This window comes from Pleurodeles waltl, chromosome 10, assembly GCF_031143425.1.
Source record: "Pleurodeles waltl isolate 20211129_DDA chromosome 10, aPleWal1.hap1.20221129, whole genome shotgun sequence".
NCBI lineage: Eukaryota > Metazoa > Chordata > Amphibia > Caudata > Salamandridae > Pleurodeles > Pleurodeles waltl.
In genome coordinates, this window is record NC_090449.1 from 1039134006 (window position 1) to 1039147921 (window position 13916).

Genomic DNA, 13916 nt, shown 5'->3' on the forward strand with positions numbered 1-13916 from the left:
AAGTTTGAAACTCCTGGCGCACATTCATTGAAGAACTTTCTACTCTTAAAGTTGTCAGAACAGTATCAACTGCTATCCAGAAACTTGTTGAGGCATGGCCTGACTGGAATATGCACTCGAAGTTGCAGGCCATGTCTTCTCAAATCTATTCCAGATTATGAAACACCATCTGTTTTGAATTGTGATGTATTCCGACAGCCTTTTACTTTCTCTAACTCTTCCAGACTCACATATTCTGCTGCTGTTCTCGCAAACATGTTTTCTTACACTTTTTAAGACTGATGTACTGAGATTTTATTTATTTATTTTAATGGGTATCATAGCTTAATCAATAGTGATATTTACAGTGAAGACGACAGTATGACTGCTACTTTTTTTTTTTTTTTACATGTTTATCATCATAAAATTATTATTTTTAACATTCAAAAGAAGTTAACAATTTTCAAAAGGCATAAATTCATACTTCACTTTCAGCCATCGTAAATCTATGTATCTTGATATATAGAATTTAATAAGATCAGTGACCATTATTAAACCACAATCAAATGCTCTGTTATGGACATATTATTTTTAAATTTCTTATTGATGTTGAGAATTTCTAAAACTATTAGTTCACATGCTGGTTGGAACCTTTTGATGTCTCTGTTTAGAAGGAATTCCCGTTCTTTGAAATTCTTCCTTTTCCTTCAAATACTCAGCTTTGCACTCCTCAAAAAACGCCGGATCTTTATAACTGTGGAAAAAATAAAAAAACAACTTTGCTATTACTAATGCTCCTTTAATCCTGTGTTTAATGCACAATTAGAAGCACGCGATTCTCCTCCATTTATGTAATACTTACGTCAACTATGTAATGCAAACAATCGCGCAAAACAATGGAAATAAAAACCAATGTCTCAGTTCAAAATGGTAAAAGCTTTAAAACTAAACTGTTTGTTTGAAGAAAAGCAATTGAAAGAGTGATTTAAAGCTGCAGTAAACTTTACAAAAGAGGGGAAACAATATGAAGCTGTCTGTAAAAAAGTGTTCCATAATAAGGGCAGCTTCGCTGGCCTTTCTACATTTCCTTCACGCTCTGGGCAGATCACGTTAATGGGATGGTAATGTTAGACAACTGGTTATTAGCTGATCTATGTACATTTTTCTACCTAAATTAACCTGATGGTAAATAGTTCTTATTACCGACTTCACCTTATTGGAAAACATCATCCTTCTTAGCTTCACCACTCAAACTGCACTTCTCCTTGCTATCATTTGGATTGTTTCAATGGTTTCTACAATCAATTAAGATTGCAAGCAAATGATATATATTGCAGAACTATATCAAAGGGCTTAAACTCACATTCTGTGTGACATTTCAGTCTTGAAGTTGAGCCTCCTGGTTTACTTTGAGTCTTAAAACAATGGGCAACAAAATAAATGTTTATTAACTGTTTGAGCGTTTGCATGAATCTGATAACTCCATGGCAAGTGATTCTCTTTCATATTAAATCTAATTAGTGTACCAGAAAAAATGTTCTGTTAAGCATTTATTCATTTACACATCACAATCTTTTCTATTTTAGATTTCTAAATGCTGCATATGTAAGCCATATATGTGTGCCCTACAATCCTGCTTATGTGGAAGCAAAAGTATTGCAGTCATTAACATCCAATTTCAATGCCTGAACTAATCTTCTAGTTCAGTAGGTAAATTGTCACGAGTAAGACAAAAAGGTTCCCTGAAGAAAGAAGCATGTGGTCTCAGGTTTAAGAATTTTTGGTCGAAGAAGACTACCCTTAAGACCACAGCAATACATTTTACACCTATGAAAAGCAAATGTGTGCAACTGAAAGTGGGTGTTTCTAATTCTATAACAGTACTGAAAATACATTTCCCTCACAATTAATTACACACTAAGTCAACCTCAGAGTATGAAGCAGTCAGCACAAAGTGGGCGCAGCATCAGACACCTAAACAGAATGCTTGCAAAAAGCATAACCACAGGCTATCGCTCCGGGTAGCATTCCAAGCCAAAAGTTTTTTTTTCCCCACCATGTCACCTCAGCTTGGACCCAGCCATATGCAAATCAGTCTTGGCCCAGCTCCAACAGGAACAGTCTAGCCTCAAGTGCTTGAGCAGGTTCTCCCTGAACCAGAACACAAGCAGCCCAAGACTGGTTTCACCCTGATTGGAGCTCGTCAGTCAAGTGCAGCTTGGCTCCAGTGGCACAGCGAGCAAGGGACCAAGAAGCCAGTCTTGGGTTGCTTGTGGTCTGGTTATCGCAGGACTTGGTCTGGCAGTTCTGGCTGGACTGTTCCTAATGGAGCAGGGACAAGACTGATTTGCATATGGCATGTTCCAAATTTAAAAATCATTGTGAGAAAAAGAATGCTACCCAAAGCAACTACCAAAGCATTCCTCCCATCACCTTTTGTGTACACAAAGTGGACGCTACCCAGCTTGGAACAAGAAGGCGGCTCAACATCACCAGCACAGAATCTGATGGTATTGAAAATGTCACTTACCCAGTGTACATCTGTTCGTGGCATTAGTCGCTGCAGATTCACATGTTTGGCACAGTCCGCTGCCTGGTGTTGGGCTCGGAGTATTACAAGTTGTTTTTCTTCGAAGAAGTCTTTTTGGTCACGGGACCGAAGGACTCCTCCCTCCTCGGCTCCATTGCGCATGGGCGTCGACTCCATCTTAGATTGTTTTCCCCGCAGAGGGTGAGGATGGAGTTGTTTGGTATAAATAGTGCCCATGCAATGGAGTGAATATGTATGTACGTTAAGAGTTTCTAATAATTATTTACAAATGTTCAGATGTTTAAGATTTATGATCTACTTCTAAACGGCTACAGGCTTCCCGGGGAGGTGGGAGGGTACATGTGAATCTGCAGCGACTAATGCCACGAACAGATGTACACTGGGTAAGTGACATTTTCAGTTCGATGGCATATGTTGCTGCAGATACACGTTTGGCATAGACTATAAAGCAGTTACCTCCCCTAAAAGCGGTGGTTTAGCCTGTAGGAGTTGAAGTAGTTTGGAATAATGTTCTTAGTACAGCTTGGCCTACTGTAGCTTGTTGTGCATTTAGTACGTCTACACAGTAGTGTTTAGTAAACGTATGAGGCGTAGACCAGGTTGCAGCCTTACATATTTCGCTCATAGGAATGTTTCCTAGAAAGGCCATTGTAGCACCTTTCTTTCTGGTTGAGTGTGCCTTTGGTGTAATAGGCAATTCTCTTTTGGCTTTAAGATAGCATGTTTGAATGCATCTGACTATCCATCTAGCAATGCCTTGTTTAGAGATTGGATTTCCTATGTGTGGTTTTTGAAAAGCTATGAACAGTTGTTTTGTTTTCCTGATTAGCTTTGTTCTGTCAATGTAATACATTAGTGCTCTTTTGATGTCTAATGTATGTAGTGCCCTTTCAGCCACAGAATTTGGTTGTGGGAAGAACACTGGCAATTCTACTGTTTGATTTAAATGGAATGGTGAGATTACTTTTGGCAGAAATTTTGGATTTGTTCTGAGAACTATTTTATTGTTGTGTATTTGAATAAATGGTTCTTGTATGGTAAATGCCTGTATTTCACTTACTCTTCTGAGGGATGTGATTGCAATGAGAAATGCGACCTTCCAGGTTAGATATTGCATTTCACAGGAATGCATGGGTTCGAAAGGTGGACCCATGAGTCTTGTTAAGACGATGTTAAGATTCCATGAAGGAACTGGTGGTGTTCTTGGTGGTATAATTCTTTTTAGCCCTTCCATGAATGCTTTAATAACTGGTATTCTAAATAGAGACGATGAATGAGTAGTTTGTAGGTAAGCAGATATTGCTGCGAGGTGTATTTTTATAGATGAAAAAGCGAGATTTGCTTTTTGCAAATGTAGTAAGTATCCTACTATGTCTTTAGTAGAGGCATGTAATGGTTGTATTTGATTGGCATGGCAGTAGTAAACAAATCTTTTCCACTTAGATGCATAGCAGTGTCTAGTGGAAGGTTTTCTAGCTTGTTTTATGACCTCCATGCATTCTTGTGTGAGGTCTAAGTGTCCGAATTCTAGGATTTCAGGAGCCAAATTGCCAGATTCAATGATGCTGGGTTTGGATGCCTGATCTGTTGTTTGTGTTGTGTTAACAGATCTGGCCTGTTGGGTAGTTTGACATGCGGTACTAGTGAAAGGTCTAGTAGAGTTGTATACCAAGGTTGTCTTGCCCATGTGGGTGCTATCAGTATGAGTTTGAGTTGGTTTTGACTCAACTTGTTTACTAGATATGGAAGGAGAGGGAGAGGGGGAAAAGCGTACGCAAATATCCCTGACCAACTCATCCATAGAGCATTGCCTTGTGATTCGCGGTGTGGGTACCTGGATGCGAAGTTTTGGCATTTTGAGTTTTCTTTTGTTGCGAACAAATCTATCTGGGGTGTTCCCCAAATTTGAAAGTACTTGTTCAGAACTTGGGGGTGAATTTCCCATTCGTGGACTTGTTGGTGGTCTCGCGAAAGGTTGTCTGCTAGTTGTTTTTGTATTCCTGGGATAAATTGTGCTATTAGGCGAATGTTGTTGTGAATCGCCCACTGCCAAATTTTTTGTGTTAGGAGGCACAATTGTGTTGAGTGTGTTCCTCCTTGTTTGTTTAAATAATACATTGTTGTCATGTTGTCTGTTTTGACAAGAATGTATTTGTGTGTTATTATGGGTTGGAAGGCTTTTAACGCTAGAAATACTGCTAACAGTTCTAGGTAATTGATATGAAATTTTGTTTCGTGTATATCCCATTGTCCTTGAATGCTGTGGTGATTGAGGTGTGCTCCCCACCCTGTCATGGAAGCATCTGTTGTTATAACGTATTGAGGCACTGGGTCTTGAAATGTCCGCCCTTTGTTTAAATTTTTGCTGTTCCACCATAGAAGCGAGAGGTATGTTTGGCGGTCTACCAACACCAGATTTTGAAGTTGACCCTGTGCCTGTGACCATTGTGATGCTAGACACTGTTGTAAGGGTCGCATGTGTAGTCTTGCGTTTGGGACAATGGCTATGCATGATGACATCATGCCTAGAAGTTTTAGCACATGTTTTGCTTGTATCTTTTGGTTTGGAAACATAGCACTTATTACCTTGTGGAATGCCTGCACTCTTTGTGGACTTGGAGTGGCAATTCCTTTTGATGTGTTGATGGTTGCTCCTAGATATTGTTGTGTTTGACACGGTTCTAGGTGTGATTTTGTATAGTTGATGGAAAACCCCAGTTTGTGAAGGGTTTGTATGACAAATGTGGTGTCGTTTACGCATTTTTTTACTGTGTTGGTCTTGATTAGCCAATCGTCTAGGTAAGGGAACACATGTATCTGTTGTCTCCTGATGTGTGCTGCTACTACTGCTAGACATTTTGTGAACACTCTTGGTGCAGTTGTTATTCCGAATGGCAACACCTTGAATTGGTAATGTATTCCTTTGAATACGAACCGTAGGTACTTTCTGTGAGAAGGGTGTATTGGTATATGAAAGTACGCATCCTTTAGGTCTAATGTGGTCATGTAATCTTGCTGTTTGAGCAGTGGAATGATGTCTTGTAGTGTGACCATGTGAAAATGGTCCGATATGATGTAGGTATTTAGTGTCCTGAGATCTAATATTGGTCTTAATGTTTTGTCTTTTTTTGGAATTAGAAAGTACAGGGAGTAAACTCCTGTGTTTTTTTGTTGTACTGGTACTAACTCTATTGCATCCTTTTGCAGTAGTGCTTGAACTTCTAGTCCTAAAAGTTCTAAATGTTGTGGTGACATTTTGCGTGTTTTGGGGGGGATGTTTGGTGGGAAGTTGTGGAATTCTATGCAATAGCCATGTTGGATTATTGATAATACCCAATTGTCTGTTGTAATCTGTTGCCAAGATTGGTAGAATTGGCTTAGTCTTCCCCCCACTGGTGTTGAGTGAAGGGGTTGCGTGACTTGAAAGTCACTGTTTAGGTGGAGGTGTTTTTGGAGTCTGGAATCTTCCCCTACTCCTTGGGAATTGACCCCCCCGATATCCCCTGAAACCTCCCCTTTGGAAGGAACCCTGATATGGTGTGGTTCTTGTTTGTTGGCTGGTGGTGTCTGTGGGTTGGCCACGAAACCCCCCTCTAAATGGAGTTTTTCTGAAAGAGCCTCTGCTCTGCGGGGAGTAGAGTGCGCCCATGGCCTTGGCCGTGTCTGTGTCCTTTTTAAGTTTTTCAATGGCTGTATCCACTTCAGAGCCAAAAAGTTGTTTCTCGTTGAAGGGCATATTAAGGACAGCCTGCTGGATTTCAGGTTTGAAGCCTGAAGTGCGTAGCCAAGCGTGTCTCCTTATGGTGACAGCAGTGTTGACTGTTCTTGCTGCAGTATCGGCTGCGTCTAGTGAAGAGCGGATTTGATTGTTTGAGATCGTTTGTCCCTCTTCCACTATTTGCTGCGCCCTTTTTTGGTATTCCTGGGGAAGATGGTCTACGAGAAGTTGCATCTCGTCCCAGTGTGCGCGGTCATATCTGGCCAGCAGCGCTTGTGAATTTGCGATGCGCCACTGGTTGGCTGCCTGTGATGCTACTCTTTTCCCTGCCGCATCAAATTTTCGGCTTTCTTTGTCCGGAGGTGGGGCGTCGCCAGATGTATGTGAATTTGCTCTCTTGCGAGCTGCCCCTACTACCACGGAGTCAGGTGGTAACTGCGAAGTAATAAACACTGGGTCTGTGGGTGGTGGTTTGTATTTCTTATCCACCCTTGGGGTGATGGCTCTTGATTTTACGGGCTCTTCAAAAATTTGTTTTGCGTGCCGTAACATCCCTGGTAGCATTGGGAGACATTGATATTGGCTGTGTGTAGCCGAGAGGGTGTTAAATAAAAAATCATCCTCTATAGGATCGGAATGCAGTTGGACATTGTGGAATTCTGCTGCCCTAGCCACCAGTTGCGAGTATGAGGTACTTGTCCTCTGCCGGTGACGGCTTTGTGGGGTATGACTCGGGATCATTGTCCGGCACTGGGGTGTCATACAGGTCCCAAGCGTCTTGATCCTGATCGTCATGACTTATGATAGTTTGCGCTGGTGAGTGCATTTGTGGCGGTGTTTGTGCCGGCGATGCCTGTGGTGGAGAGGGCGGAGGCGTGACTTTTTTAACCACTTTGGCTTGTGGTTGTGCGTCATCCTTTGGAAGTCCGATCCTTCTTTTCCTCATGATTGGGGGAAGGGTTGATATCTTCCCTGTGTCGTGCTGGATGTACAGTCTCTTTTGTGTGTAGTCCGATTCTACACTTTGGAGCTCTTGTCCAAATCTGTGCATTTGGCCACTTATTCCTTGTTCCTCTGAGTAGGATGAAGGTGTGGTATTTTTCGGCGCCGAGAGAGAATCTTTTTTCGGTTTCGGCACCGACAGAATTTTTGTTCCTTTCGGCATGGATTCTCGGTGCCGATGTTTTTCGGTGCCGGTATCTTGTTTTTGTCTCTCGGAGCCGCTTTCTCGGCTCCGAGGTTGCTCCATGGCGGTCCCTCGACCGGAGTCGGGTGTCTTCGCTATGGGCGTGCCCTTTTTCGGCGCCTTCGACGGGTCGCCTGTTTTATGGGTCGAGCCATGGCCTGTTGGCAGTGGCGTCCCCTGGGCTTTCGGTTTGTCGATGGATTTACTTTTCGACGTCTTACTCACAGTTTGTTGCTGTTGTTCGACGTCGGAGTCTCCGGATTCTGATTCCGGAACCGAGAATGTTTCCTCTTCCTCGTCGAAACGTTGTTTTGTCGACGTGGACGCCATTTGTTGACGCCTGGCTCTTCGGTCCCGGAGTGTTTTTCTGGACCGGAAGGCTCGACAGGCTTCACAGGTATCCTCCTTGTGCTCGGGGGACAAGCACAAGTTACAGACCAAGTGCTGATCTGTATAAGGATACTTACTGTGACATTTTGGGCAGAAACGAAACGGGGTCCGTTCCATCGGCTTCGATGTCGCACGCGGTCGGGCCGACCAGGCCCTGATGGGGGATCGAAACTACCCCAAAGTCTTCCGATGATCGGTGTCGATGTACCTAACTATCCCGATACCGAACGGAACAATACCGACGCTTTCTTCCGAGATTCTGACTAACTTTCCGAACCGAAACACGGAGCGAAAAGGAATACGTCCGAACCCGACAGCGGAAAAAAACAATCTAAGATGGAGTCGACGCCCATGCGCAATGGAGCCGAGGAGGGAGGAGTCCTTCGGTCCCGTGACCAAAAAGACTTCTTCGAAGAAAAACAACTTGTAATACTCCGAGCCCAACACCAGGCAGCGGACTGTGCCAAACATGTGTATCTGCAGCAACATATGCCATCGAACATATAGTTATCATACATTAGTGGTTTCTAATTGGTACAGTACAAATTAAGGTGCCACAACTGCACTCTGGTATGAGTCTGCTGTCACACCAAGGAGGCAGAGATCATGATCTTAACCCTCCCTGGTAGAAGACCGTTCGTGGTATTAAAGTGGGGATCTTTCTGATGTGAAAGGAGCCATGACAGCTGCCTCAACGGCAGTGAAATTTGCCAAAACCAAAAGCTTGTTTTCTCCGAACAAGACATAAAAGACCCATACGGCAAGGAGCTTTTTTCATGCCTGTGGGACACAGTTAACATTCTTCCTGCAAATATCTTGAAACGCAGACACAGATAGGGATATTGAGTAATAGTAGTCCATCACTAGGGTTTGACTAAGTTCACTGTGACCCAGTAGTCACGTATGGGGTGGGATGGGTGAAACCGCTGGGTTAGGGGTTCCCTCCAGCACAGACTCTGAAGATGGAAACCTTGCGGTCTCAGAGTGGGGGGGTGACACTAGAGTACCCACAGAATTGGTCATGCCCCTGCTAAAAAAAAAAAAAAAATCCTCTGACCCAGTCACCTTTTTCAACTACAGACCCATCTCTCTCCTACCATACAGGGCAAAGGTCTTAGACAAACCTGTCAACCAACGCCTTAGCAACCACCAGCTCCTCAGTGCCACGCAGTCCGAATTCAGGCCTAACTTCAGTACAGAAACAGCACCCATGGCTGCCTCAGAAGACAGCTGCATGATCCTGGACAGTGGAGACATTCAGCCTTCATTCTTCTGAACCTCTGCAGCATTTGACAGTCTCACACCCCATCTGAAGCCTGCACGAAGTTGGCATCCGAGGATCTGCTCTCTTCTGGGTCTGCTCAATGTTAATTGACAGAACACAAGCATTTAACCCTGGCACCTTACTCCTCGGAGGCCTGCAAACCCATCTGTGGAGGCCTCAAGGTTCATCACTTGGCCCCATCGACTTCAATGCATACAAGATCCCTCCGGCCAACGTCATCCACACACATGGCATCAACATCCTCTCCTACGTCACAAGCCTCATACTCCGCCTCTCTGACAAGACCCCTCCACCTGCATGACCACAGTCACTAACTGGATGAAAGTTAACTTTCTCAAGCATGACACAGACAAGACAGAAGTAGTGATCTTCAACAAGAACACCTCACCATGAGACTCCAATGGTGGCCAGTTGAACTTGGACCCACATACAGCACCCTTGTCAGGAAGCTCAGAATAATAAGCAACAGCAAGCTGGACATGACAAACAAGTCAAAGCCATCACCGCACCCACACCCTGAAGATGCTGAGGAAGATCTTTAAATGGCTCCCAATCAGCACTTGAAATACTATCACTCATGCCCTAGTTACAAGCAAGCTGGACTACAAGAACACCCTCTATGCTGGGGTCATGAAGCAACTCACTAGAATACTACAAACCATCCAGAATTCAGCAGCCAGGATAATCCTCAACTGCCAACACACAGAAATCGTATCACACCAGATAGAGCTCCACTGGCTCCCAACGCACAAAAGCGCTCATTCCAAATCTTCACAAACACATTCAAGCCACTAGACAACTTAGGTCCCACTAACCTGATTAGGTGCATCTCCTTTCACCAACCACCACCTCTCCCACAGGACCCTTAGTCGCACACATACACAGAACCAAATCAGGGGGAGAGGCATTCTCTAAAATCTCTCCAACAGCATAGAACGCCCTCCCACATCAGAGCCTCCACTCTCATCTTGAATTCCTCAAGAAAAAAAAGTCCTGCCTCTTCAATTAACCAACATACTATAAGCAGGTGCGTGCACCAGTTCAGAACCAGGATACCCTAGATGGTTTTAGTGCACTTAACAAATACATGTAACATAAGGCAGGAACACTACAGGCTTACAGCTTTCCTGCCACTCTGCCATTCCCTGAATAAGTCCCTAATATTTCTCAGAATTTGTCACATGGAGCAACATTTGAAATTTTTAAGGAGGCAGATTTTGTTTCAGAATAAAACAAATTGTGAAATTTCTTCTACAATTTGTTTTAATGATTGTGTGATTCTGGCCAAATCACAAGCTCCCTGTCCCTTTTTGAATTCTCTGAACTTAAAATTGTAAACAGGTAAATCTAATGCTTATGTAAATATGTTTAATACAATTCAAATATGCAAATCCATACCTGTCATGAATCATTCCCTAACTTTTATTCATGTACAGTACTTTTTTGCTCTCCAGACAGACTTGCAAAAACAATACATACACACAAAAATGATAAACTATCTAAACATAAACAAATTAGGACTGCCTTTTTATCTGTCGATATGGGACATTGTATGCAACCAAGTATTTGAGAAAGGGGCTCCAAGATTAGGAACTGTGCCTCTAAAAGAAAACTGCCATATTTAAGCCGTTATGAACTGCTGAACTAGCCACCCACTGGAATTTGACATTATGACGAGAAGCGCAGATGTTCGTGACTGAAGTGAGACAACTGTTACCGTCTGTGTCCGCTGCCATCAAATTACCACCCACACCATTTCAAGAGATGAGACGACACATGCGATGAAATGTTCGCTAAGGTCGCCTGGACTTTACCATTTTCTGAGTCCTTTGTACTTTAATGAGGAGCCTTACGGGACCCCATTGTAGGGAGAGAAGGTTAACAGTGAGTAGGTCCTGTGACTGTCTCAGTTGGTCCTGCACTGACAATGGGTGCATCAAGCAGAGGAGACCTCTTGCCAGTGCCTCAGCAGGTGTGAAGGACGCGTGCCCCTACTTAGCTGCCTGACACCCTACGAGCTTTGACTCCTCCCCAAGGCAGTGCAGTGGTGTTATGGATGCAGGGGGTGAGTTTGCTTCAGGTTGATGAAGCCTGACTATCATGTTCTGCTTGGGGATGAGCTGATGGAACAACATCATGTCAGCTGATCTGAAAGATGCCTGTTCCTATAGCTATTCTGAGAAAGTGCCTTTTATGATTCAGAGGACTTTTTTTCCTCAAAGACCAGAATTTAAATGGGCTACATGACAGAGCAGCAGAAAATGTCGAAGGCAAGTGAAAAGGGATATCAGCTTCCTTCTTTTACATATGTTGAATGATCACCTCTGGAGTAGTGATCTTAGACGTGCAATGCAGAACAACACAGACGTGGACTGATGAGATCCATGGATAAAGCAGAAGCAAAAAATGTGGACATTGTTTGCAGCCCCAAAGACCGTGTGAAGCTTACCCTGCACAGAGGGCATAGCTATAATCTGTGGAGCTAAATGCAACAGAAGGAATATCCAGACTTTCAAACCCAGCAAGGCAATAAAGGCTCCCAAAGCATGACAGAGGGTGGTTTTGAATGCAACCCCTGGGTATCCCACCCTCACTCAAACGCAGAACTCCTTCAGGAGAGCGGCAAATACAACTATTGCCACTGTTGAGAAAACATATCCATAATATGGCACAATATGGAAAAGCTTAGAAAAAGACTAGAATTGGTGACAGACTCTACTAGGAATACTAACTACTGAATAAATACAAAATGAGTTGAGTGAGGCAATTACATGGAGGAAGAATGTCTGTCTGCATGGCTTGCCGGAAAGAACTGAGTTTCAAGAAGAAGGGCAGTTTTTGCTGAAAAAGTTCACAGACCATGAGGTATTTGCAGGAATTGAAATGGACTGGACACAATGAATACCTATGCAATGGGTTGGGTTCTCTGTTAGATATTGGGCCAATGCAAGTATGCTAGTGGAGACTTTGAAACAGAGAGAGATCATGCCTTCAATGGCAGAGACATTTCCTTTTACACCAATTACTGCCTCACATATCCTACTCAATGTTTGATAATGTGAGGAAAAACAAACAAAAAAAGAATATTCATTATGCCTTGCTCCCTGTAGCCTGGCAGAAACCAAATGAACAAGGAAAGCACCTGTTCTTTTAATATTCTGTATGTTCTGAGATTAAGCAAATGTGGTATAAAGGCTAGTGAGCGATGACAAGTGTTAAGAAACGTGATGGCCAGGATTGCTGTATGTAATACACTTAAAAAAATAGAAAATAACCTGTTGCAAAGAAACATGGTGGAAGTGTAGTTGGAGAGAAAGAAAAGTGACGTCTACTGGTCAGTACATTTTGAGTGACTGAGTGCTGCATGAATTCCTCCTTGAGTGACTGGTGAAGTGACTGAAAGACTTGTTTACTTGAGCATTCATTGTCTGGTTTCAAAAGGGTTGGGAGAGACCAGTGTAGCGAGTACCCTTTTTAAGAAAGCTCAAAGGGAAGCTTAGCATTTTACATCGAGTTGGGAGCTGAGTGGCAACTGTTGGGGATGTGAGTTTGTGGCAACACAACATATTTCTGTTAATTAACTCACGTTCTGGTGTTAACTGCAGCTGTATTAGGAATATAGGCTTTACACTGACTACCTTATTACCATGGTGGAAGTCACAATGATGCCACGGTATGCTAGCAGCATTAAAATAGATAAGAATAAGCTGTGGATATTGGTTCTATGTATGGAGAAGTGTTCAAATGTACTGACCCATAAGTAGAGGAACGCAAAAGAATGCAAGATTAAAGGAGAGCCAGATGTATGCTACATATTTGACTTCAGCTGTTAGAGGAATATTACATTTGGATAAATAGTACTGTTCCATTTCAGCGTAGAGGACAGTACTCGGATCACATTGGAAAATATTTGTGGGAGACTTTAATGGCAGGATAAAGCTCAGAACATGGAGCAATTTTTGCTGGGATTCTGCCAATGGAAGCCTGATAGACCGTTATTATGCTGTGGAGGTCTCCGCCCCTGGACGAGACAGGAGAACTCCTATTCACAGATGTATCAGTCTCGCTCTTGGAAGTGCAGGTGTCCTGAGTGATGCACCTAGTTTATCTTGAAAACCCCCTCTCTGACTAGTTTCCCTGAAGGAATTAACGCCTTAACTGTTGTGCCGCCTAGCCCTCTCCCCACAGTGCTGAACCCTTTTTTGGCTATTTGGGGTAGTTCATGATTAGGGTTCCTTAACTTTTTTCCACACTAGGTAGAGACCCCAAATTTGCATCCTTTTTCCCCAACATCCTGGGGGATTCTAAAAGTACCAACAAAATATAACTTGGGGAATAGTTGGAAAAAATGCTCCAGATAGAAGTGTTGTGTTTTGTTTTCTCCTAAAAATGGCATCAACGAAGGATTTGCTATGCTCAAGTCTCTATCTCCCAAGCTTTCAGGGACTTTCAGGGACTTACAGAGCTGATTATTTTTGTGCCCTCAACCAACTTCCAGTTTGTGGTGGAAACCAGTAGAAACCACAGGTGATCTAGGAAAGCTATAGATTTCGGGAAGGTAGACAAAATTCTGAATTCAGCAAGGGCTCATATGTGTAGATCCCTTGAGGTTTTCCCCGAAGAAACTAAGAGCCTGATTGACATCCTGGTGGACGGGGTTACTCTGTCACAAACATAACGTATATTGCGTCCGCCGTATTACGATTCCATTATATTCTATTGAAATCGTAATACAGCAAATGGAATAACTGTCACATTTGTGACAGAGTAATCCGTCTGTCAAGATTTAAATTACGCATAAGGAAAT

At 43.1% G+C, this 13916-nt stretch overlaps 1 protein-coding gene across 4 annotated transcripts in view; it reads right to left on the reverse strand.

The window, feature by feature from the left end:
- Window positions 1-279: 279 nt before the first annotated feature.
- The window catches only part of CMC1 (C-X9-C motif containing 1), a 159684-nt gene continuing 146047 nt past the window's right edge, over window positions 280-13916 (reverse strand). For all 4 annotated transcript variants that reach the window (XM_069212013.1, XM_069212010.1, XM_069212011.1 and 1 more), the window contains exon 6: window positions 280-733. In XM_069212013.1, the coding sequence (XP_069068114.1) occupies window positions 613-733 (121 nt within the window). In that variant the 3' untranslated portion in view covers window positions 280-612. The remainder of the gene's footprint in view (window positions 734-13916) is intronic.